Raw genomic sequence first — 24,874 nt, 5'->3', positions numbered from 1 at the left:
AATAAATGTTTAAATCTTCAGTTTACATGCGGCCCAAAAATGTCATGTCATGTCGTTCATGTTTACACTAAAATATCGCTTTAAATTATGTAGCAACATTCTTTGCCCAATGGGGATGTCTTTCCATATAATTAAGAATTGATTTCATCATTACTTTATTTATTACTTATTATTTACTACAGTATTCATCATTACTTTATTTTAATATTACTAATTTATTTACTACAGTATTGTTATTTTACTAGACAAAAAGAAAAATAGACAAGACGATTTTAAAAAGCAATAATTATATTTTCAAAATGTTACTCTTTTTACATATCAAATTTAATTCTGAATCAACTGCATTTTGTTGTGACCGTTCAAGAATATATATAAAAATATTTGGATTGACATAATTTTGAAGCTTTCTCAAATAAAAAAAATGGCTGTTAATGGAAATTGCACCTTGTGCATGAAAATATCTCGAATCAATACTCTCCCCCCGACCCTCAGTCCCCCCCCCCCCCCCAACAAAATTGTTCAGATTGAATTCTGTGCATGACAATATCTTAAAGCCAAAAAATATTATATGATCCTTATTTTTTCTTATTTAAAAAAATTTGTTTACCATTAATTTTACTATAACTACAGTAAAGTTTTAGCATTAAGGCCAATTTATATTAAATAGTTCAATTCCAGTATGTAGATTTTTTCTGATGTTTAACAAGTGGAAAGTGAAACATGTATGCTTTTATACATATATATATATTGTTATTGTTTGTTCATATGAAGAAACCTGAAACCTGTATCTTTCCTTAGCACCTTCTTTTCCCTAGCTAGCCTTTTTCAACCCAGATCTATGTTTAATCTAATGGCGGTATTAGGGACGTTCTTTGAATGTTGTTCTTCTGTCTTGCTTTTTTTTCCTTCGCTTCGTAAGACTGCGAGACAAAACTAAAAATGATAATGGTTATGAACTGGATCACAGCAAGTAAGAAGAAGTATTTCCACAATTTCATATAATTTATGTTGGCTGTATCCTTATTTGATTTCCATCCTACAACGTTAGTAGTGAAGTCATAGAGAAGCACTCCAAAAACATTACCCAATCCTCCAGATAAGTAGAAAAGGCCCATTATCAGGCTGTGCATTGACTTTGGTGCTTGTGAATATGCGAACTCGAGACCTTTGAAATAAATAAAATGGTGTAAACATGTTGCAATGTATACTACGTACAGTACTGGTTCGGAGACTAGATCATGTGATGGGTAAAGCTAGTCTTTTGGGACCTTGCGTTGTTTTAATAGGGTGCTTAGTGTAACCACTGAGTCTTTGAGGAGGAAATTGTTTCTTTTTTTTTGTTTCTCGGTCATCTGAAAATTTACAATGACCTGTTGAAATTAACAAAAATTTAATACAATAAAAACATTTGGTTTTAATATTGCTTATATATTGTCATGTTTATTTTAATTTAGACTCAGTCGTATTTTTTTTAAGAACAGAAAAACTCTTGGGTGTACAGTACTGTATATGTTTAATTATAGGGGAAAAATGTGTCGGGGCAGTATGCTTTACCTGCTATGCTTGTGAAGACTTCACTGATTCCTATCAACGCGTACTGAAGTATCTGCCAAAAGATCCACAAATGCGCAGCATAGTATTGCGTCGTACCTATAGTTTGTACCCAGACATTCTTACGATCGTGCACGTTTCTGAGTCGGTAAATCTCCAAGACTCCGGCACAGATGACCGCTAACATAATAAAGATCATTCCAATGATGATGCGCTTTAGAAGTGAGATGTGAATGTTGCGTTTATCCAGGAATGGGTAGATGACGCGTTCCATTAACGGGATGAGAAGAAGAACAGTGATAACGTTGAAAATGGTCAACCATGCGGCAGGAAACGAAAACTGAAAATAATCAGGGTTTATTATATATATCATTTTCTTCAATTCTCCTTTGTATATTATTATGTTTTTACGCATTTTGGATTGATATTTTAAAAAACTTCTCTTGTCTTCTCAAAGCCCACATTTTGGTTGCATCACAATGTATTGGGAGATTGCAATTCTTTAATTTTCCCAAACCTGGTTTTAAATCAAGCCAATGTAAGGTAGAACCAGGGGTCTCAATAGCACATTGTTTTTAAAAAAAACAGCTAGATTAAAATATAAGGAGCCTAGAAAGAGAAACCCTTACTGGATCTTCTTTACAGTCAGTGGGCACAATACTGTCTGAAGTTTCTGTGACCATTAAGCTTGTATTGGTAGTAGAATTGGCAATGTTTACACAATTTGGTTTAAATGTTGCTCTCATGTGGAGACCTTGCAAAAGGAATGTTGTCTGCATCTGTAAAAAAAAAAACCCACAGAAATACCAATAGCTTGCATGATGAATTTGTTGGAACTTTTTTTATAATTATTACCGGTTCGATAAAGTTAAATCTTACATTACCTGAAAGTACACCATCCAGTATGGGATGAGGGCCACAAACACTAAAATGATCGTACCCAAACTCTTCACATCATCCACCATTGAATCGTGCCAACTTCCGCCATAGCGGACTTTTGCCATGTCTAGGAACGATGGCTTTGCCAATGGACTCAATATTTGATTGCTGAAAAATAAAATTTATAAGTGCAAGTAATACATAAACCATACTGTGATAGTTTTAATAGTATAGGCTTATTTTATTTTGTATACAATTTAATAGTAATAATTTTGAGTGGAATTTTCAAGGGCATGTGTTGGATCTGGTGTTTTGTTGGGGTGAATGATGAAATGTATTTGTAGGTTTATATGTACTGTATAGACCAAGCAATTACTTTTATGAAACAAACCTATTTTGGTTGCTGAAATGTCGACGGCGTCTCGATCTTCCCCTAAAAGCCTCGACCACTATTCTGAAAATATTAGTTAAAACACTTCCTGTCGGCTTTTTCAAAGCATAGAACGGACGTCCAAGAATAAATACAATCATTGAGATTCCAATAGCAACTGTTGGTGCCAGAAATCCCCAGAAGAAGTTAAGGTATTGCTGTAGGAAGGAAACCCCGCCTATTCCGATGAACGCACCGATATTAATCGCCCAGTAAAACCAATTGAAAAATGCTCGCATCACATTGGAATTTTCATTTTTAACCTGTAATATACAACAAATGTAATATTTAATGCCTACAAAAAATATTGGACAATTGACATTTGTTTTTTATTATTTGTTATAAAAAAAACAACAAATTTTAGACTAGATTTTCTCGGAATCGAATAAAACAAAATGGATTTTTTTTTTATAAATGTGGTGGTACCTGATCCCCTCCAAATGGTGATATGTTAGCTCTAATCATACCAGTTCCAATAGCTATTAAAATCAGCGAGATATACACCGGTGTTCTACAATTGCCGTGCATAGGTTGGTTATCGGTTGATGGCGTTGGATTGTTCGACACTACAATTTTAACCCATTCAATTGAATTGCCGCACAAAATCTCAAATTTCGAATAGTGCACTGCATGCCCAAGAAGCGTTAGAAGCACTAAACCCACAATGTATATAACAAAACTGACAACAATTGTGACAAATCTACCAAAGAACGAATCAGCTAGTATGCCACCAATAAGCGAAAACATGTACGCAAGTCCAGTGAATATGAAGGTAACCTGTACAGCCTCATCTGCAGCCCAATGAAGGGGTTCTTGGTTTAGAAACAACACCATGTTTGCGGACACACCATAAAATGCAATTCGCTCAAACATCTGGGTTAATGATATTGTAGAACAAGCAACTTTTCTTCTATAACTTTTATAATTTTGTGAATCAGAGTTTTGCCTCTTTAACAATGGTGACGTTTCATTGTCTCCTCCCTGTTGTCTCATCATTTTTATCAAGATCTTATTCAAACTTTACAAGAGTAAATTGCTAGTTACAAAACAATCAATCTTCTTTGTATCTTCTTTGTCTTCTCTGTCGGCATTTACTGTTTTGTTTCCTGCTTTGTGAACTCTAATTATACTTAGTTCGTGACGATTTCACTCTCTCTAGTAGAGTCTATCCTTGCTGCGCTTGCCAGGCTTGACTGACTTTGTGGGACTTTCCCATACAAAAAAGTAGGCCTAAAGTGAACTTCCTTGTATAAGCTGCGCGTCGTAGACATCAAAACTTCTAGTCACACCAGTCAATGTTACATTATTCTAACGATAACAAAAGATTCAAAAATTATAATAACCAGCTCGATATCCTATCCGGTATCGAGTCGAATTAGTAGCAGGAGTGTTTTTTTGTTGTTTCCCTATGTTTGTTATGTCATGTGATAAGACCAATGAACTGTCATGTGACGTACGTGACAAACTATCATTATGAGGGCGCAATTGATCTTTAATTTGTAAATTTCGCAAATATTATATTATTGTTATTAACATATGTTTTGTCTTCTTTTATATGCATATACCTCCCTGATATGATAGTAGTATAATAAATGGTTATTTTTACTGAAAGTGTAAAAATGACTGATTTGTTCCTATAGCTAATCATCAGTTTTGCTGCATCATGGTTTAATAATATAAAATGCTCCAATGAGCACTGCACGTGTCAACCATCCAGGTACGTCGCCCCACCAATCAAACTCTCTCTCTGACCATCCATGCTCTGACCACACTCAATAGCTGACTGCCTAAAAGCAAAAAGAGGGAAGTTCGAGAAGAGAACACTAATAGTAATACTTTTTTAAGTAACCGGGTATAAAAAATATAATCTGTAACATGAACGTCCGATCTGTAATAATCACCGGTGCAAATAGAGGAATAGGGCTTGAATTTGTCAAACAATTCGTGGCTCTTCCTAAGCCTCCCTCTCATCTGATTTCAACGTGCAGATCGCCGGAGCAGGCAACTGAGTTGCAGTCCATTGCAAAATCCAACTCAAACGTTCATGTTTTGCAGTTGGGTAGGTATACTTCATTTTTCCGCTCAAATGTTATGTTTTATTGAGTTTATATGTTAAATGTGCTACTTATATTTAGTATTGAAACCTTGCACAATTTGTAAATACTTAGATTAGTAATAGCACAAAATTGAACTTTTCTTTCACAATTTAATTTTATATTGTGCACAACTTCAAGTCTTGAACAATTGAAAAATGCGGAATTCGATACAAAATAACAAGGAATAAATAAATACAGGAAATTTCTGTATTACTTTGCACTCCGGCCAAGATACCCTCTATACCTATTTACAACTCTGTGGTATTAATTATTAAGGTATGACTTGCGAAATATTATCATTTGTTCTCAATTATAGATATACTCAGTGATGACTCTATAAATGCATTTACTGACAAAGTCAAGAACATTTTAGAGGGACAAGGCTTGAATTTACTACTAAACAATGCCGGGGTACATCTGGAGAGATTTGGCGACTTTGATAAAGTCTCACGAAATGGATTGGAGCAGAGTTTTAGTGCACATATTACTGGTCCAGTTAAAATTTGTCAGGTAAATGGAACTCATTCATTGATGACCGTACTTTTCCACAATCCAACCTACATCTGGAGAAACAACAGGATTATTCTTTTTTTATATATATTAAACTTTCAATCTTTTATAATACATTACATAAACAAAAAGGTAACGATTCTGTTCTTTGTATTAAAGCAATATGGAGAAATTCAGTGTTTTTCTTCAGTTCACTATAATATCTATGTTTTTTTTTAATTACTTTTTTCTATATTGAGGTATTTTGTGGCATTGTTATTCATATGTTTTATCGAAGAAAAAAAGTTGATTTGATGGATTGATTATTAAACAAGTAAATATTAAAATGAATTGATTATTTTTAATAAATTCTGAAATATTTATTGTAGGATTTGCTTCCATCACTGAAAGCAGCTGCCGCAGCTTCCCCGCAGCCTGGCATGAGTGTATCAAAAGCAGCCATTATCCACTTCTCTTCCATCATGGCATCCATTGCATCAGTTGGACCTGGTGGACCTCCTTCTTCATATTCATACCAAGTAACAAAGGTATTACTAAAGACTTAAGATAACTTAAGGGAGATATTCCCTTAAATTGTATTCACTTAGGCTAATGGAAACGCCCTTAAATTAAAAAAAAAATCTTTCTTTCCATTAGCCTAAGTGTGAATGGTGAATACGGCCACTGGTTCTTAGATTTCTAGAACTTAGTTTTCTAGACACCCTAAAATAACTTTAATTTGGTCAAACACACAACCATTGAGTGTTTTAATTGATTATTTTTAACAGGTTATTTCGAACTAGTCTACTACTAGCAGTTAATAACCAATCAAGATTGATTAACCCCAAAACGTGAAAAAATAAAGATTTTTAAAATAACAAAATTTGTTAGTTTTAATAATGTTATTCACATCTTTTAGAAGGTTACTTCTGATTAAACATGTTTCTTTCTAAAACACAGTCTGCTGTTAACATGCTGACCAAGCTGATGAGTGTTGACCTTGAGTCGTCTGGAATCCTTGTCGCATGTATTCATCCAGGCTGGGTGAAAACCGACATGGGCGGTCCAAACGGCCAACTGACCACTGACCAAAGTGTTAAAAGTCTGTTTGAGTTGTTCAGTTCCTTCAACAAATCATCTGCCGGTAAACTGTTTAGTTACAACGGCGAAATAATACCTTGGTAAAACTGACGATACAAAATTAACCTGTTTTTTAAAAATGAATATTGATTGATTGAGCTGTTTTAGGGCTATAGCACAAAACATATGAACATTTGAAATGTACTTTTTTACAGAGTAACTAAAATTATATACCTGTTTGGTTCTAATTAAATTAATATACTGTATCAGTATTTTAAAACTAAAATAAAACCTAAAAAACATATCAGTATTATGTTTATTTAATTAAAATAAAAATTGTATTTAAACATTTTAGTAAAGTGTACTGTATAGGATTAGTACTGTATATCTAATTTAACTGGTATTTTTGCAAAGTTTACAAATTTAATATAATTTATACCATGTTTCATAACCAAATTGTATTAAATATATTAAGTAACTGTATTAGGAAAATGTATTTTATTATAAAATATGTCATTATTTTTAGTAACTTGTGATAAATAATTGAATTCAACCCTTCTAAAATTAGACTCATGAAACCCTGCAACCTTTTTAAGATCTCAAAGGCTTTTTCTATCCTTTCTTGTTTGGAGAAAGTTGACTGTATTTTGTCAAAAGAATTAGAAAAAATTTAATTAAATATCAATCTGGAGAAAATTAAAGTGTATATTTTTTGTTTGCAAGCAAAGCATGTACATTTGACGGATAGAGGCATCATACATTTATAAGGACCTTTCACACCTGTTTTGGTGCCAGCGTGGCAAATAAAATCCGGTCCCAATGTTTTGATTTATGATGCGCTAATTTTGTAGCCGATATGCTTGTTGGTGCATCACAAAAGTTGTACGTGCTATCTGACGAGACCGAAGCAGTTTTTCTATAAAATAACTTTGAAGTGCAAAAAGACTATGTATACTTTAAATGCAGGTACTTATATACCTGGGTGAAAAAAGCAATGAGGTGTCTTGCAAATATGGATGCATTTATTTGTGATCAGACTTGTGCATGTACAGTTGAGTAGAATCAGTAATTGTTCACAAAGTTCAGTTCTTTTTGTGGATTGTTTTTCCTTTAGCTTCCTACATGTTTTATTTGCATTCTTGAAAACTTGTGAACTAAAAACACTTGATGAAGGTTAGTGTTCTTTTTCATTTCTTTTTATGAATTTTACTCTTCTTTTCACCGGGTTTTCTGTCAACAGTTCTTGACTTTTTAATTGTACGTTGTAGCTCGCTATTCAATAGTTTTTTATTTTTACTGATAACTGGTTTATTTGTTTTTAATTTATTACTATGACCTTCCTTCTCTTTATTTTTCATCTGCTTTTTCTCTAGTTTTTGTTTTATCATTTCCCTGAAAAAGAACCAAACATTTTTTACTATACTGTATTAACATTCATGCATATATACTATATTTTTTCAGAATGGTGATCATATTTGTAATGGGATTTGTTTGACACAAGTTATATGAAGTTTCTGCTTTAAGAAAATTGTTGGAGAAAACAAATAAAGAAACCTTTTTCTGTTGGCTTTCTTCAGATCTTTCTTTGGTAATGTTCTAATTGTATTTCTCTCCACTGGATTTCTTTCTAGACGCTTCCTTTCTCGCCTACAATAAAAAAAAGTTTTTGTTTGCAATTACAGTATATATCCATAGAATTGATTTTAAATAGTTGAAGAGAGAATGCAAAAATGAAAGTTTACTTCATTTACACCTAGGTTTTATTTTGTGTACTCTACAACAACTGATACAGTACTTAATATTTTGTAGTTTAATAATATAGATCATCTCCTAAAAGAAGACCACTTTTGAGACAGCTTTTCACTTTGAATCACCTTTAGATTGTGTTGATATAGGTGAGTAGTCATTTATCTACAATTTTTTATTTTTTTTATATCCATTTATTATGCCTCACTATAACAAGCTCATAGCCAGGGAAGATTTTGCTGCACTTTTAAAAATGATTGTAAATACGCCTAGCTCCTAACACTCTCCCCTTTTCCCCTTTAATCCTGGCTATCGACTTGTATAGTAAACATTCAACTGTGGTTTATGGAAATTCAACTCGTACATCTATAAAGTGTTGACACCATTTCGATTCATTGTGTGCATCCTGAATTTGTATATATTGAATTTGCATACAGAATTAGCATATTCATAAAACTTACTTTGATGTTTTTTTAATCTGCAACATGTATTCTGGTACTTGACAACCTGCATTTCTCATAACATTGGCAATACTAAAGAAATTACAAATAGTAAATAAATTCAATATTTCGTGTCATGTAAGAATGTATGCCTACTATGCCTTTATTTTCAGTTTTCGTTTTTTTTGCCGATTTACACACTCATACAAACCTCCTCAAATGTGCCAAGTCATTTTCTGTAAAGAACGTGATTGCAGTTCCTTGTCTGCCTGCCCGTCCTGTTCTACCAATACGATGTATATAGCTGATGGCAGAGGTTGGGAAGTCATAGTTGATTACCACATTGACCCCTTTAAAATCTATCCCACGACCCATCAGCTCGGTGGCAATTAGCACCCATATCTTGCCAGACCTGAAATTCTTGACAACTTCATCTCTCTAGGAGGGAAAAGAGTCTTGTAATTTATCAGGGATGAATGTTTAATGAATGGCACGTCAAATAAATTCATGCTCTGTCTACACTATCAAACTTAATGTGACAACAAAATGTGATGTGCTCATATATGGACATCATGACCATACTTGGGCATATTACTATCATATTTGGGCACATGACACTTTTTGATACTGCAGTTTTAATCTAAAACTGTAGGCTCCACTTTCGCCATGTTTATAATTACCTGTATCTGTGGCCTGTCTGCATGAATAACATCTACATTTAACCCATCATATACAAGTTCATTGAATAACTCCTTAGCTCTATCTTTAGACTGCACAAACATCAACACTGGTGGATTAAAACCCTTTGAAAGAAAAATGATAATTGAATCCACAAGTTAACTCAACTGGTTAAAGGACCTTCTTAAGAAAAAAAGCCTACTCTACAATATCAATATTTTGTACCCCATTTATTAAGGTACAATGTGTATAAAAATATACTTACTTTTCTGAAGATTTCTCTAACGGCTACTAGCTTGCCATACTCACTACCGACAAATGTCAACTCTTGTTTGATTGTATCCGTTGCCGTGTTCCTTTAAAATTAAGAAAGAGATTCCATATTTTATCATAGAGAAATTATAATTCCTTAATGATTTTATCTATGTTTTATTTTAAAATAAAATTAACCCATACAAAGTTTTTCAGATAGAACCTCAACACAAAATGGCTGACAGGATCTCAGGTTATGAATATAAAGTATAATCTTAATCTATTTAGCTTACTTTTGACCAACTGTAACAGCAACAACATTATCAAGGTTGAGTTTACACCATTGTTCAACCTCGTACGCAAACGTAGCGCTGAAGAGGGCACGTCGCACATGAGTAGACTCGCATGCTTTGTAAATGACCGCCAATTGCTCTCGGAATCCTGATTTACCATCTTCGAATAGTTTATCCGATTCATCGACTATAAGCCATTCAACACTAGGAAAAAATTATAAATTAGAATTTTGATCTACGACTAAAATCATTAACAAACTTTGCTGGTTTCAGTGCGGTGTTTAACTGTGGTTAGGGGTGATGGTAGTGGCACCTAAACCTTTTAAATTCTTTACCCAGTCCACAGTTTATTTTAAGACCTTCCACTAAGTCTCATTCAAGCTTCTTTATTTCAAGCCGCTTTACTAAATGTAGTGTTGATTTTTTTTAGCACCTATCTTGATCTTTCTGTAGTTACATCCTTGCTTATTCAAGCCGTGCTTATAGTTATGTGTGATGAGCGCTATGCATTATTTTGTCCATGATCTATGTAGGCTATTGATATTATAGTGTTGATTAATACAAATTAAATATAGAGCAGTTGTTACCTTGTAAGTTTTAAAGACTCTGATCCTTTGTTGAGCATGTACACTAAACGATTTGGTGTACTTACAAGTATATCTGTTCCATATATAAAATACAAAATATTAAACGTCATTGAAAGATGTATGTATTGGGGTGTGAGGCGATTATTTAAAGATGTATTGTCCCTTGAAACACAAAAAAATGAAGGTCAAAATATTCTAAATTTAAAGTGGCCATATCAAAGTAATATTAAAGTTATTCACTTTAAGTCGAAAATTTAAGCCAAAACAACAAGTTTACGTAATTAACAGGTAAATTAGTTTAATTACATTTCATCTGGAAAATCGACACGAGCGAAAGTAAACAAAGATTTCAAACCATGAGTACGCATTATGCATATGCTAAATTAGGATTGTTTACAACTCGTCACGGTTAAGAAGGTATTTTCACACAGATCATGAAGAAGTTTTATGATTATGCATACAGAGTATTGGTGTTTAACATGCATGCTTGCCTTCCAATCCCAGGGTTCAATCCAGAGGGTTGTAACTCCACTCCCTAAGCCTCAAATGAGATTAAGTTTATAAACACAATAAATTATAAAATAGTTCATCCATCCTGTAATGGAGTGTGTGCTCGCTGTTGGATGCGTATGAAATAACAAAATTAAAAAGGCACTGCCAAATTAGCTATGGATGGATATAAGTTGGTTACACGATATATTTATTTATTCCATAGTGATGGACATTAACTGTACAGTACCTTTAAATGTGCCAGAATTGGAATAATGAATGCTGCAGTCTTGCCAGACCCCGTTGGAGCACAAGCCAGTTATTGACATTAATACACACATTTACAAAAAGGTAACTATCTACAAAACATACATTATTGTATAAAAATAAAATGTAATGTCATTTATTTCTAACTCCACTTTTTAATAATTTACCATATTTAAATTTGTCTGATGTATTTTCCATTTGAATCTTATCCAGCACAAGAATTTTCAACCCTCGACCTTTTGCTAGACGCTCAAATTCTCGATGGGTTTGCTGGGCAAGCTCTCTTGTTGGCGAGACTACTACGGCTCGTACTCCAGTACTTTTTGATTTCTATCAAAACAAAAGTAGACTATTGATTCATAAGGACAGAGGATGATGATAAAGAGGATGATGATAAAGAGGAATGATAATGTAGTGGGGCTGTAGCTTGGTGTTTAACATGCATGCTTGCCTTCCAATCCCAGGGTTCAATCCTGAGGGTTGTAACTCCACTCCCTAAGCCTCAAATGAGATTTAGTTTATAAACACAATAAATTATAAAATAGTTCATCCATCCTGTAATGGAGTGTGTGCTCGCTGTTGGATGCGTATGAAATAACAAAATTAAAAAGGCACTGCCAAATTGGCTTTTTATTCTTTAGCTATGGATGGATATAAGTTGGTTACACGATATATTTATTTATTCCATAGTGATAGACATTAACTGTACAGTACCTTTAAATGTGCCAGAATTGGAATAATGAATGCTGCAGTCTTGCCAGACCCCGTTGGAGCACAAGCCAACACTTCTCGTCTCTGTAGAAAAAAAAACACAATATAAAAATTACGAATGAAGGTACGTTTATTGTAAATACATAATAGAAAAATAACGCTTAAAAAAGAACGACGTTTCGACTCCATCATGAGAAGTCTCTAGTTATTGTTTGCCAACAGAGGGAGTTTGATTTTTTTTCTTTCTGAAACTATATGATTCCAATGTGTGCCAAAAATGTTTTTTTTATTTAAGCTGCATCAATATGTAGACTACCAAATTTGATGTGTGCACGACAGTCATCTGGTAAACTTACATGCAGCATAAGAGGTATAGCCTGCATCTGTATTGGGGTAGGAGACTCATAGCCTGCTTTGTGTATATTGCTCAGAATATCATTGTGTACTTTGTATTCTTCTTGTAGCTGTTGGAAATTGGTGACTGGATCTGGTACATCGGTTCCTTCAAAATGAATCTTATTCCTCTTTCGTGTTGAGTTAATCTTTAATAATGAAAAATATTGTTTAATATGAGATTTAAAAAATGTATTATTGTTATATTTATTTTTATTTATAATTTAGCGGTACTTTAATATATTTACCCCTTCTTGTCTCAATAATTCAATTGTTTCTGGCGGAAGTTTACTCTTCTTAGAGTCTGGATTCTGACTCTGACATTCTGAAACACAGAAGGAATTATGCCAACTAACTTACTTCAATAAAACATTGATATCCATGGTTTTGGCTTCTTTTATATTTGAGTGTGAAGCTCACCATATATATAGGATATTATCTATTCTAACTTCAGATATAGATAGTCAAACTCAAATATACCTTCTATGTTCTTTTCTGCTTTTCGCTTAACTTGGTTAGGAATGATGCTGCTTTGTTTTTCTGTTTGTTCATCGATGTCGGATGATTCGTTTTTATTCACTTTTTCATGGGCTCCGAAGAAATCCAGGGATGCATATGCCTTTGGTTTGTTTTTAGAGAAGCATGTTTGTTGAATCTAAAATATTGTAAACATACTGTACATTAATTAACTGATACAACAAACCATATATAATAATAATTCTAATAAAAATAAATATTAGCCTAGGCCTAACTAAACTATAGATATGTAGGCCTATAATATATAATTATTTAATTATAATACAATAATATAACTTAAAATTAAATGAATATATTTAATACCGATATTAACGTCTAAGTATCATAATAATTCACAAGCTGATACAACTGGATTGCTTTGAATTTCTTAATGTTTATGGAGGATTAACTAAGCCTAGGCCTATGTCAAACTAAAACAAGCAACCGGAGCTTAACGCGTTATCTCCGCGTGTTGATCTCTCTTAAATTACAAGCTAATGGCTAGCAAATAAAATTGCTTTTAACGTTAACTAAACTTCTAATGATATAATTCTATTGAATCTACTACATGAGTATTATAAAATGCCTCACGTTCAATTTTTCTGAATCACGTCCAAATCGTTTTAAATCGAATTTAGCACCAGCACCAAGTTTCCGAAACAAGTCAGTGGAGGACGCCATGTTGGTATATTTACAGGCTCGAATATTAATCTTTAAACCTGAATTATAAAAGTATATTTTATTTATATTTCTGATATTGTATAATTCAAATTTAAACAATCTATTAGCAATGCAATATTTTTTGTTTAATTATATAGTCATATAGGAAACATAATGACCTATTTGGGTATTGTTGTTTGCAATACATTTTGTCAATATTTTAGCACACGATCTTTTTTTAGAGGTATGTCTAGTTCACCGCATTGGACTTCAGTTATTTTCTAATTTACCTCACCGCGTCTGGTTTGAGACTAATTTTATCAACTTTCTGTCCCTCTAAATTTTTGTTAACTTTCGTCATTTTCAATTGATATACTATAGTATATGTCTCACTATTTTTATTTAGGTAACTCGAGTAAAAAACAATAAAGAGCAGGATTATATAAATAATCATTGATTAATAATCTCCATGATGTATCAATTAAACCATGGACCTATACTATTATAGGTCCAAACAGTCAGGGTAAAATGGCAAACGGGTTTCCTACTTTCTAGGGACTTTTATCAGATAATCTTTTTGTGTAACATGACCACAGTGCTAATTTTTCCATTTTTCCTCTAAACTGTAAAGATAAAATTAGATTAGTTTGTGTGAAACATGTACGAAAACAAATCAAAATCAGCCAATCAAATTGTTTTGACTGCTAATTTAAATAATAAAGTGCACAACATACCATTCAGAGCGACAATAGCGGACATATGTCATTGTTAAATTTGGTTTTTGAAAGTGTAAAACATAGCGTCGTAGGCATATGAGGTGAGTGTACATGTTAATTAAATACATTCCTTTGTAAAAAGTAGGGAGAATATTAGGCCTAATATCTTGTGTCAGTATATGTAATTCTGTGTTCGCGGTTACTGTTATCTTGATTTGCAATAAGGCGGAAAATAAAATAGCATCGAAATGGTCAGTTTGAATGGTGAACGATGGATTGACCACCATGATATTTGGGTTACATGATCAATAATTATTTCGATTTTAGGTTTTGAATAAACTAGAAAGACGATATTGATCATCCCGATTGTAACACCACCCGCATTGGTACAGATAATTGTATAATAACTGTGGTAGAGTATTACAGTCCAATTAGTAAGGCTGATATTTCTTTTCATCTAACCCGACGTAAAATGGTAACTATTATGATAATTATGTTTAATCCGGGCCTACTTTTTTGTGAAGATATATAAATACTAATTTGATTTTTTTTTCAAACATAATTGAGAACTAATTAAGTATCGTAACTTTTGCGCTGAAATCAAGGGATGAATGTTTAGTGAGTCAAAACTTTAGTTTTTCTTTAAACTAATTACAATTATGTTGAGTATGTCAGTCCTTAAGTTTGTCGAAAAAATGTTTGGATAGCCTCCTTGTCCATACAATTGAATATTAAGTTTTATTTCCTTCTAATTTTTGTCAAAAATCATGATTCAAAGTTATCAAAGTATACTGAATAATGTAAAATTTATTAAAAAAAACTAAGCATATAAATAAATTGTATTGTATTTGTTTTCATTTATATATCAGTATTTTTTAACGCTGTTAGAAGGTCGAACACGAAGTCCACTTTGGTATGCCGAATATAACTCCTACTACACTATCTTTGCTCTCGTTCGGTACATGTGTGATCGCGACACACCGTGTGAAGGAAAACAGATCACTTGCTTCACAGTTACCTTTATACAATACTAAATAATGATGGCTGAATTTAGAGCTTTACATTTTGTTTTTAAAATCGCAGACAGGGCAGCAACTGCTAAATTTTACAAAGATGTTCTGGGAATGAAGGTAGCAATAATTTATGTTGTTTAATATGAGCATAGCCAGCAACTGTGAGATAATAATACTAAATAGATAGGGCCTATTATAGTGTAGGCCTAGCCTCTAGGGCCAGGCCTAGCTAGCCTCCTACCTAGGTCCTAGGCCTATAATAGGCCTAGTACTAGTAGTTTAGCACACCGGTAGTGGTAGGATGGGATCCCGTAGGATGTAGAGTAGGGTCCGGACGTAGTACTATTAGTAGCGGAGTGGACAACAAAAAGTCTGCTTCTTACAAATTAGCTATAGAGAGAGAGGCATATACTCAATGTAATGTACAGTTGGCCTATTTAATTTATTTTTGGGTATTGTAAAACGAATGCATTTATTTGGTGAATAAATTATAATATGATGTGTGCAATGCATGGAGGTACTACCAGTACCATCTGTTAATTTTAACCATGCATAATTATTATGAATATTTGAATTATCATTATGTTTTAATATTTTATAGTTCTGTGTAAACATGTATGTTTTTTTTTATTTCATGTATAATTAAATTAATAATAAATTATAATATTTTAAATTATTATTTAGGGCTGTGATCTAACTATTTCTATTTTTTTTTTACAATTTGTATCTACTGGTCCCTTTCTCCCCCTCCCCCTTTCGCACCCAATTTACATAGAAAGCACAATTTTACTCTCTTCGGGATGAAATTACGAAAAACTATATAACACTAGTGTTCAGTCATAATAATATAAATAGTTAATAGAGTTGATCCTAATTATGAATTATTATTTTCAGACTATTATACCCCGCTATATACTATTACTAAAATATTTAATTTTAAAAAAAATCTAAAATTAATTAATTTACTGTAGGTCTAATATATGTTTTACTCATTTCCATAATGTTCTTTTCTGCTTAAACTAGATAAATGTGTTCATGCCATAGTACTGTAAATGATCAAGCAGTAGAGTACAGTAAGCTACTCGTGTGGGATGACACAGCAAAAAACTAACCCTTTATATTACTGTATTATGTAAATATTTTTGATCTCTGATTTACTATGTGTACACAACACAAATATTAATCTCTTTGTTCGTGTCCGTATACTGTAAGTTAATTGTGTCAACAAATGAAACAAAACTAATACTGTATGGGGATTGAACCCTGATATTGAAAGACCTTCCATTAATTAATTTTTTGTTGGCATCTATATATAAATTATGGTTAATTCTGACATAGGCGAGCACAATGCAAAATCTTCGGTACAAATCTCCGCCTTGGATACCTACCTTATCTATCTCAGATGTACCGCGAAACGTAGATTTGATAACATTAGTTTTCACATCGACGCTATTGTTCCATTTTTGTCTTTTACAACGACACAATTTAGCGTTACCTATCGAAATTTGTGGATATCACAGGGTTATTTTCACACACACGCGCTGTTGTTCAACTGGCTTCCGGGTCCGTCACTTCCGGCAAAATGGCCGTTGATGGCGCCATTCAATATTAAATATAAAAATATTTTAGTGGTTCAACGTATCGTGAACTACTGAAATTAATTTTTTTAGATATTCAACTAATCAGTTATATTTATTAAAGGCATATACTTTACGTGAACTACAATTTGGTTTAGTAATTTAACTTTTATTGAAGGCCTTACTTTTACGTGAACTACAATGCGATTTTAGTGATTCAACTGAATCGTGAACTACAATTTATTTGTTTTAGCCTAGATATTCAACTAATCAATTATAAAGGCCTTTACTTTACGTGAAATAACATTTGTTTCAGTAATTGAACTAATTATTTATGCTATTTATTAATCACTTTATCAAATTTAGGTGCGATTCAATGTTAGGCCTACTGTAGGAGGCTAATTGAAATAATTATTTATTCTATTTATTAATCTTTTAATCAAATTTAGGTGCAAAACAAAATAAACATGCATTACTCATCAGTCATATGCATAGGTGTCACCCGGGCTTCAATTTCCAGAGGTGTTGGTCATGTTTTCGAGAACCATTCGGGTACACTCACTAGAGGGTGCGCGAGCGAACCCTCTAGTACCTGTAAAGGTCCTTCTTTTGCACCTTCCAATTCTTCGCATTAAGACAATTTCATCAATTGAATGTTTTAAAATAAATCTATCAAAAAAAACCAAATATAATACCTACAGTATTACAATCTATAATCTTCTTTACAAAAAGAAAATAAATTTGAAAATGATGCAGGCACTGGATTATATAAGATTGTTAAATCACATGATAACTAAATTGCTATCCTGACTAAGCTATTCTCTATGAAAACAAACACTGTATATAACAAATTTCAAAATCTGCATGTTGTTCATAATTTAATCATAGAGATATTATAGTTTAAATATCTCTATGATTTAATGCAATCATGAAAGTGGAATTAACTGTTGTAATTAGATTGGTTTAAAGATTGGTTACTTTAGATATTAAAAGATCCGTAGAAGATATATTGAGAAAGACATTGCTACTGTAAAAACATACAGTAACGTTATATGCTTCTAATTGCAAGTACATACTGTAAAAAGTTTAAAATGAAATGCACTTGCTATAGGAGATCAACAATTAACTAGATTTGTGTGTGGGCATTGATTACATAATTTTTGTTAAGCTAAGTGGACTGAACATTTTAACCATGCTAACAATGATTGGTTTCTATTAAAGTTTCTGCGCCATGAAGAATTTGATGAAGGATGCAAAGCCTCATGTAATGGGTAAATATGCGTCATTATTTTAGTTTAAAACAGAACTGAGAATAATTATAACATCAATTATGTGGAGTCAAGTAGTAAATTAAAGTAGTAAAAGTATATGACACTGGAGCTCTGGTTTCGATCCCCATCAGTAGCACGTCTTTATGTGAGAAAGAGATTATTTAGAGGGGTTAAAAGGTATATGTAGGAAGTAGATCAGCTATCAAGTATCATACAATTCTTTATCATAGAAAATAATTAAGGTTGTGCATTTTTCATAATTCCTGCCTTAACCTCTCACAGGGAAAAAATGGCCAGTGTAGCTCCTGGATCCAGTGCTAACATAGTAGCTGTAGATAGGGTAACACACGCCCCTAGCGCTAGTCACCAGGATTAACCCTGTAGGGACTCTATCATGAATTGTATTTGTATTCTTGAAATGGTCCATCCAAATCAATAAAAGAATTTAGATGAATGATACAATTATGGTTGAATAAATTTAGAATTAATAATTATGAGTATTGAATAATAATTTCAGACCATATGACAGCAAGTGGAGCAAGTCTATGATTGGTTACGGAGATGAAGACAGTCACTTTGTTATTGAGCTTACATATAACTATGGCATTAAAAGTTATGAAATAGGAAATGATTTTCAGGTAATTATATATATATACTTTTTTTTTAAATAAGTAGTAGTATAATTCAGTAATTTCTGGAAGAATAAATCTAATTACTTTTTATGAGGTTAGTAATAAAGCATGTAGAAAACTCTATTATCAGAAGGAGTATTATTATATGGTGAACCCCTATTAAGGGGAGGGACACAAAGCCAACAAAGAGTCCCCTTGATAGGGGTCTCCTCTGAGTAGAGGCTTGCCGTATTATTATATGATATGCTTGCAGACATACTAACAGTGGTGTAATAGCTATGAGTGCTTACTGGCTAAACTCAAGAACCCCAGAGCATGAGCAATCCAATGCAACTACCCAATGTTGGAGGGCTTTTTAGGAGTGCTGAACCAGGGGGCTTTTTCCCTCTGTGTTACACCACTTCCCTAAATGATGATTAATTATTTATCTTTTATTTTGATGTAGGGGATAACCATTGAGTCATCTAAAGCCATTGAAAATGCCAAGAAGGTTGACTGGCCTTTAACAAAACTCTGTGATGACACGTTTGTTGCCGTGGCACCCGGTGGTTACAAGTTCTACCTTGTAAATAAACCTGAATCAGGAGGTAGTGTTCTAATACATCTATGATTAACTTATAGTAGTGTCTTATTCAGTAGAACCCTATTAAGGGGACAGAAAGCCAACAAAGTGTCCCCTTGATAGAGATCTCCTGCTGAGTAGAGGCTTGCCGTAGTGTTGAAAGATTAATATTTTCCTCGTTTTTTTTTATGGGAAAGTGTTCTCTAAGGCTGTCCTCTTAATAAGGCTGTCCTCTTAATAAGACTGCCCTCTTTATAAGGCTGTACTCTTAATAAGGCTGTCCTCTTATTAAGGCTGTCCTCTTAATAAGGCTGTCCTCTTAATAAGGCTGTCCTCTTAATAAGGCTGTCCTCATAATAAGGCTTTCCTCGCAATAAGGCTTTCCTCATAATAAGGCTGTCCTCATAATAAGGCTGTCCTCGCAATAAGGCTGTCCTCTTTATAAAACTCTTCTCTTAATAAGGCTGTCCCCTGCATAGGGGTGTCCCCTTAATAAGGGTGTTCCCTGAATAGGGAAGTCCCCTGTATAGGGGTGTCTCCTTAATTACGGCCATACTGCGTTGAAACACCGGTTCTTGTTAGATCACCGAAGTTAAGCAACGTTGGGCCCGGTTGCGTTCTGGATGGGAGACCGTCTAGAAATCGCGGCGGGTGCTGTGATCACTGGAGAGGGATGGTGTAATGGTAATATCGGACTAGCATGTGATAGGCATGGGTTCGAGGTTATCTGTACCATACTAATTGCATCCTTAGGCAAGATGCTTTACTCTCATTGCCTCATCCTTCGGATGGGATGTAAAGCCGTTGGTCCTGTGTACTTAACAGTGCACGTTAAAGAACTTGGTACACTATTCGAAAAGAGTAGGGGATCGTCTCCCGGTGTGCTGATCTGGTAGACGCTGCACTGCTGGCTGCCGTGGGTCCGTGGAGGACCTAATCAAAATTTTCCTCAGTTTCCAGTTAAGCTTGAGGACAAATATAAATACCTTTACCTTTACCTTTAAGGGCGCCCCTTTTACAGGGGTGTCCCAAAGGAAGGATTCTGCTGTATCTCATATGCTACTGGTTTGTTTTAGTTGTACCTAAGAGTTGATCAAACTGCAAATTGTTTATTCCAGATCCAGTTAAGAAAGTAACTCTTGGTGCTACGAACCTGAAGAAGTCTGTTGGTAAGTTTTACAATTGAATTGAATTGAAATATTTTATTTATACTGGGCAACATCTCTTCAGTCAACTCCAGAGGGCCAAGTGATGATCAGTGGCTGTTATGTACAGTACTAAAATGTTTGTAGATGGCAGTTAAGAGAAGAAATTTTGTGTTGGAAGTTCTGTATTTAAAGTAAATCATAAAACTGGACTCTATAAAGTAGCTTAAAACCTTTTGGATGTACAGTATTACTGTACCTAATTATATTTGGGTATTATGTGGACATTTTTGATATCAAAGATTACTGGTCAAAACTCTGTGGTATGGAGGTGTACTCTGAGACGGATAAGACGGCACTGTTAGGCTATTCTGATAACCAGTGTAAGCTGGAGTTGAACGACCTTGAAGGTGCTACAATGAATCACGCTTCAGCTTTTGGTCGTGTTGCCTTTGCTTGTCCAAGATCTGAGGTAAAGAGTTTGTTTTCACCAATTCCAACAACTTAGTTTAACAGGGGTGTGTATTTTTTTGCCGTTTCAGCTATTTTTAATAATAGCTCCCATAAAGCACACAAATCTGTTGAGAACATTTTAGTGGGGGTTTACTGTACCCCCTAATTATGCTCAGTTTCCACTTAAATTTGTCCTTGTGTCTACACTATCAAACTAGTTTGACAAAAAAAGTGTGATGTGCCTAAGTATGGTAGTGATATGCCCAAATATGGTTCTGATACGACTTCATGTCCATATATGGGCACATCACATTTTTTTGTCGCATAGAGTTTGATAGTGTTGACAGAGTAATATTAAATAACCAGAGAATGCAACTATAAATTTTTTTTTTTAAAGTAAATTTTTATATTCAAAAAATAAAATTTTAAAATAGAAAAAAAATGATTGTATGCAGTATTCAATAACTTTGCTATTCATTGTGTAATTCTGCAGCTTCCAGATCTTGAGAAGAAAATGAAGGAACTACAGCAGACGATCCTCACACCTTTAGTGAGCTTAGACACGCCAGGGAAGGCTACTGTAGAGGTGGTCATATTGGCAGACCCAGTGAGTGCTCAAAATATGTTATCCACAGTTTATTACCATATCCTCTGGTATAATCCCACCCCACTAGAACATACTATACCCAGGGAAAGCCTGGTTCAGAAAAAAAACGATTGCCAAGCATTTCTTGTAAAAACTCATCTGAAATGGCTAGAGAGAGGCCTACATCCAGACCAAAAGTCAATACTGGGACTATTACCCTTGGATATGCCTGTTTGTGACATTAGACATAAAGTAGGGAGTGGGATTAGACCCGAAGTGGGATAATACCCGAGGATATACGGTAATACGATATCAAAGAAAATGATTTCCATGCAGTGAGCCATTTATTTATCAGCATGCAATACTAATAATAATATCTATATTTTTAGGATGGTCATGAAATCTGTTTTGTGGGCGATGAAGCATTTCGAACACTGTCCCAGACCGACCCTAAAGCTGATGAACTGATTACAAAGGTAATTTAAAATGATTTTAAATCTCTTAAATTGATGTGCAGTACATGTGTAGTATATTTTTTACTATAACTGGTTAAATCAAAAGGCAAATTACTGGATAAAATGACAATAGTACGGGATCTCAATGGAGATATAAATAATAACCAGTGGCATAACACAGAGGCCTGATGCCTTAGTTCAGTAACCCTAAGTGGCCCTGCAATAGCCTTGGATGTTTTTAGCCTTTTTCTACATATTAGCTTTGCTCAGGGCTCCTGTAAGCTCAGGGGTCCCTGGGTTTAGCCAGTGAGTGCTCATAGCCATTACGTCACTGATAATAACTGGTTATGACTCCTAGAAAATCAGTAAATTTTCTGCACTTAATAGAAGTTCGTAATAATAATAATGCAACATTTATATAGGGCTATTCCGTAAAGATCGGAGCGCTTTCAGTGTTTGTTGATTAATAAAATTATCTAGACTCTGAGCTGGAAATAAGCTAACCAAAGACAACCCATTAATGACAACAGAATATTAATAATTGTTAAAACTTGTTTCTTTTGTCAGGCAATTGAAGCAGATAAAAGTGACGAATGGTTCGCAAAACGCAAGAAAAAACAAGAACAAAAATCTTAGAATTTGTGCTTTAATTAATTTAATTTAACTTGATGAATATATTATTATTTAAATGTAAAAACACTCTGAGCTACACATTCATATATATGAATACATATATATTGTTAGTATACTGTAGAAATAGTACAATACATATTCGGAAAAGGAAAAATATTATGGCACACAAAACTTATTCTTTTCATTGACAAAACACCGACTTGTGGTGCTTGTGAGGACATACAACGTAACAAGAAAGGATAATATAGAATGGGATAAGTTTAATACGATTGTTTACAAACAGCAATCTAAAGTGTTATAGTGGCTAGTATAAATCTTATATATTTAGGCTTCTATTTTTATATGAAATTATTATTAGATTAACAACATTAGCATACCACCAACATCTTTGGTCGATTGTCTTAAAAACTATCTTTTTGTACCGTATATTAAAAGTTATTTACAGATGTACTGTCCCCCAAAAACATGAAAAATGAAGATTAATTAATTAGACTTTGAATAGGTTATTTTGTAGTTTTTGTTAAGTTAATCACTGCTTTAGAAAAAAAATGTTTTCACTTATAAAAAGACAAAATAAATGGTTCAACCAAAAATTCATTGGCTAGCAGCCAATTTGACAATTTTTTGCTTTAAATTACAATTTTTTCAGGTAAATCATTTTTTGTTTCGATCAGATTTTTGGTAGAAGTGGATAACTACAGTGGCATTAAAATGGCATATTCAACAACAAAAAATTGTCAATAATTTTTTTTTAGAGGAACAATACATCTTTAACAAGATCGAGGTTAATTTAATATTTAAATTAAACATTACTCTCCGACTAATTCGCCTGCATTATTAAATACATGACAGTTATCCGATTCAATATTGCATAAATATTAATTAAGTGTACAGCAGCTATTTTTACCGGGTTCTAATTTGTAATCTGTTGTACCGATATTTGATAAATGATTTTCAAACGTTTCAATAGACCTGATTATTTCATCGACAATTCATTTGTCGTTGTTGGTATTATTGGCTGTAGAGACTGCGATGAAATCTAGAAAACAGTGTTCTACAAATGTCTCGCTCGTTCGGTTCTCACTTTGTCCTTAACGTGCTTTTGATGTTTGTTCCCAACTATTAATACAGGAATGTTACCTTCATCGAAATCGCTGCAGTATCTATTGCATTCATCATTCCTGCGGAAATATAAATTGATTTAGGCCTATATTAATTAAAGATGTATTGTCCCCCAAAAATAAAATCAGACTTTGAATAGAATATTTTGTAGTTTTAATAAAGTTACTCACTTTCGTAGAAAAAAACCCGGAAAAATCAATGTTTTCACTTATAATTTATTCAAAAACTCATTGGCTGGCAGCCAATTTGACTATATTTTGCCTTAGATGACAGTTTTTTTAGGTAAATACATTTTTTTCGATACAAATTTGGTCAAAGTTTTTAACGAATCGCGCGTTTTACTGACAAAAGCTACAATATGGCGAACGTGATTTTAATTGATTTAGAACATTTAGTTGATGTAGGTAGACGCGAGCAAGGGTAATCTATTTAGAACATTTAGTTGATGTAGGTAGACGCGAGCAAGAGTAATCTATTCAGAACATTTAGTTGATGTAGGTAGACGCGAGCAAGGGTAATCTATTCAGAACATTTAGTTGATGTAGGTAGACGCGAGCAAGGGTAATCTATTTAGAACATTTAGTTGATGTAGGTAGACGAGAGCAAGAGTAATCTATTTAGAACATTTAGTTGATGTAGGTAGACGAGAGCAAGAGTAATCTATTTAGAACATTTAGTTGATGTAGGTAGACGAGAGCAAGAGTAATCTATTTAGAACATTTAGTTGATGTAGGTAGACGCGAGCAAGAGTAATCTATTCAGAACATTTAGTTGATGTAGGTAGACGCGAGCAAGGGTAATCTATTCAGAACATTTAGTTGATGTAGGTAGACGCGAGCAAGGGTAATCTATTTAGAACATTTAGTTGATGTAGGTAGACGAGAGCAAGAGTAATCTATTTAGAACATTTAGTTGATGTAGGTAGACGAGAGCAAGAGTAATCTATTTAGAACATTTAGTTGATGTAGGTAGACGAGAGCAAGAGTAATCTATTTAGAACATTTAGTTGATGTAGGTAGACGCGAGCAAGGGTAATCTATTCAGAACATTTAGTTGATGTAGGTAGACGCGAGCAAGAGTAATCTATTTAGAACATTTAGTTGATGTAGGTAGACGAGAGCAAGAGTAATCTATTTAGAACATTTAGTTGAT

The 24,874-nt window shown here is 33.5% G+C and overlaps 4 protein-coding genes across 4 annotated transcripts; 2 read left to right on the top strand and 2 right to left on the bottom strand.

Moving 5' to 3' along the window:
• Nucleotides 1-507: 507 nt before the first annotated feature.
• Nucleotides 508-4,278, bottom strand: LOC140043443 (solute carrier family 15 member 4-like). The gene is made up of 6 exons (XM_072087956.1): nucleotides 3,287-4,278; nucleotides 2,822-3,123; nucleotides 2,436-2,598; nucleotides 2,181-2,330; nucleotides 1,555-1,891; nucleotides 508-1,165 (listed from the first exon to the last, which is right to left on the bottom strand). The coding sequence occupies exons 1-6, from the start codon at nucleotides 3,854-3,856 to the stop codon at nucleotides 843-845; spliced, it is 1,845 nt and encodes a 614-aa protein (XP_071944057.1). The 5' UTR covers nucleotides 3,857-4,278; the 3' UTR covers nucleotides 508-842.
• Nucleotides 4,279-4,591: 313 nt separating this feature from the next.
• On the top strand, nucleotides 4,592-6,737 carry LOC140044657 (C-signal-like). The gene is made up of 4 exons (XM_072089264.1): nucleotides 4,592-4,919; nucleotides 5,273-5,466; nucleotides 5,835-5,993; nucleotides 6,406-6,737. The coding sequence occupies exons 1-4, from the start codon at nucleotides 4,736-4,738 to the stop codon at nucleotides 6,628-6,630; spliced, it is 762 nt and encodes a 253-aa protein (XP_071945365.1). The 5' UTR covers nucleotides 4,592-4,735; the 3' UTR covers nucleotides 6,631-6,737.
• Nucleotides 6,738-6,785: 48 nt separating this feature from the next.
• Nucleotides 6,786-13,623, bottom strand: LOC140044656 (probable ATP-dependent RNA helicase DDX52). The gene is made up of 14 exons (XM_072089263.1): nucleotides 13,489-13,623; nucleotides 12,862-13,036; nucleotides 12,630-12,706; nucleotides 12,345-12,530; nucleotides 11,992-12,072; nucleotides 11,445-11,607; nucleotides 10,522-10,594; nucleotides 9,935-10,138; nucleotides 9,655-9,745; nucleotides 9,392-9,514; nucleotides 8,923-9,149; nucleotides 8,733-8,804; nucleotides 8,080-8,172; nucleotides 6,786-7,917 (listed from the first exon to the last, which is right to left on the bottom strand). Exons 1-14 carry the CDS (start codon nucleotides 13,576-13,578, stop codon nucleotides 7,713-7,715), a joined length of 1,860 nt encoding a protein of 619 aa, XP_071945364.1. The 5' UTR covers nucleotides 13,579-13,623; the 3' UTR covers nucleotides 6,786-7,712.
• A 1,638-nt stretch (nucleotides 13,624-15,261) lies between these two features.
• Nucleotides 15,262-23,907, top strand: LOC140043442 (glyoxalase domain-containing protein 4-like). The gene is made up of 9 exons (XM_072087955.1): nucleotides 15,262-15,403; nucleotides 18,085-18,134; nucleotides 18,652-18,772; nucleotides 19,212-19,353; nucleotides 20,447-20,497; nucleotides 20,776-20,945; nucleotides 21,420-21,533; nucleotides 21,902-21,988; nucleotides 22,535-23,907. The coding sequence occupies exons 1-9, from the start codon at nucleotides 15,311-15,313 to the stop codon at nucleotides 22,601-22,603; spliced, it is 897 nt and encodes a 298-aa protein (XP_071944056.1). The 5' UTR covers nucleotides 15,262-15,310; the 3' UTR covers nucleotides 22,604-23,907.
• Nucleotides 23,908-24,874: the final 967 nt, after the last annotated feature.

This window comes from Antedon mediterranea, chromosome 3 (assembly GCF_964355755.1).
Source record: "Antedon mediterranea chromosome 3, ecAntMedi1.1, whole genome shotgun sequence".
In the NCBI taxonomy this organism is placed as follows: domain Eukaryota; kingdom Metazoa; phylum Echinodermata; class Crinoidea; order Comatulida; family Antedonidae; genus Antedon; species Antedon mediterranea.
This window is presented reverse-complemented; position numbering and strand designations above follow the sequence as displayed.

Coding starts and splice junctions, on each gene's coding strand:
- LOC140043443 (XM_072087956.1), bottom strand. CDS start 3,856: ATGATGAGACAACAGGGAGGAGACAATGAAACGTCACCATTGTTAAAG. Junction 2,599..2,821: donor CATTTCAGCAACCAAAATAG/GTTTGTTTCATA, acceptor TTTATTTTTCAG/CAATCAAATATTGAGTCCAT. Junction 2,331..2,435: donor ACTGGATGGTGTACTTTCAG/GTAATGTAAGAT, acceptor TTTTTTTTACAG/ATGCAGACAACATTCCTTTT.
- LOC140044657 (XM_072089264.1), top strand. CDS start 4,736: ATGAACGTCCGATCTGTAATAATCACCGGTGCAAATAGAGGAATAGGG. Junction 5,467..5,834: donor GTCCAGTTAAAATTTGTCAG/GTAAATGGAACT, acceptor TATTTATTGTAG/GATTTGCTTCCATCACTGAA. Junction 5,994..6,405: donor ATTCATACCAAGTAACAAAG/GTATTACTAAAG, acceptor TCTAAAACACAG/TCTGCTGTTAACATGCTGAC.
- LOC140044656 (XM_072089263.1), bottom strand. CDS start 13,578: ATGGCGTCCTCCACTGACTTGTTTCGGAAACTTGGTGCTGGTGCTAAA. Junction 10,139..10,521: donor GAGTCTTTAAAACTTACAAG/GTAACAACTGCT, acceptor ATTTTTTCCTAG/TGTTGAATGGCTTATAGTCG. Junction 8,805..8,922: donor GACTTGGCACATTTGAGGAG/GTTTGTATGAGT, acceptor TAATTTCTTTAG/TATTGCCAATGTTATGAGAA.
- LOC140043442 (XM_072087955.1), top strand. CDS start 15,311: ATGATGGCTGAATTTAGAGCTTTACATTTTGTTTTTAAAATCGCAGAC. Junction 15,404..18,084: donor AAGATGTTCTGGGAATGAAG/GTAGCAATAATT, acceptor TTTCTATTAAAG/TTTCTGCGCCATGAAGAATT. Junction 18,773..19,211: donor AAATAGGAAATGATTTTCAG/GTAATTATATAT, acceptor ATTTTGATGTAG/GGGATAACCATTGAGTCATC.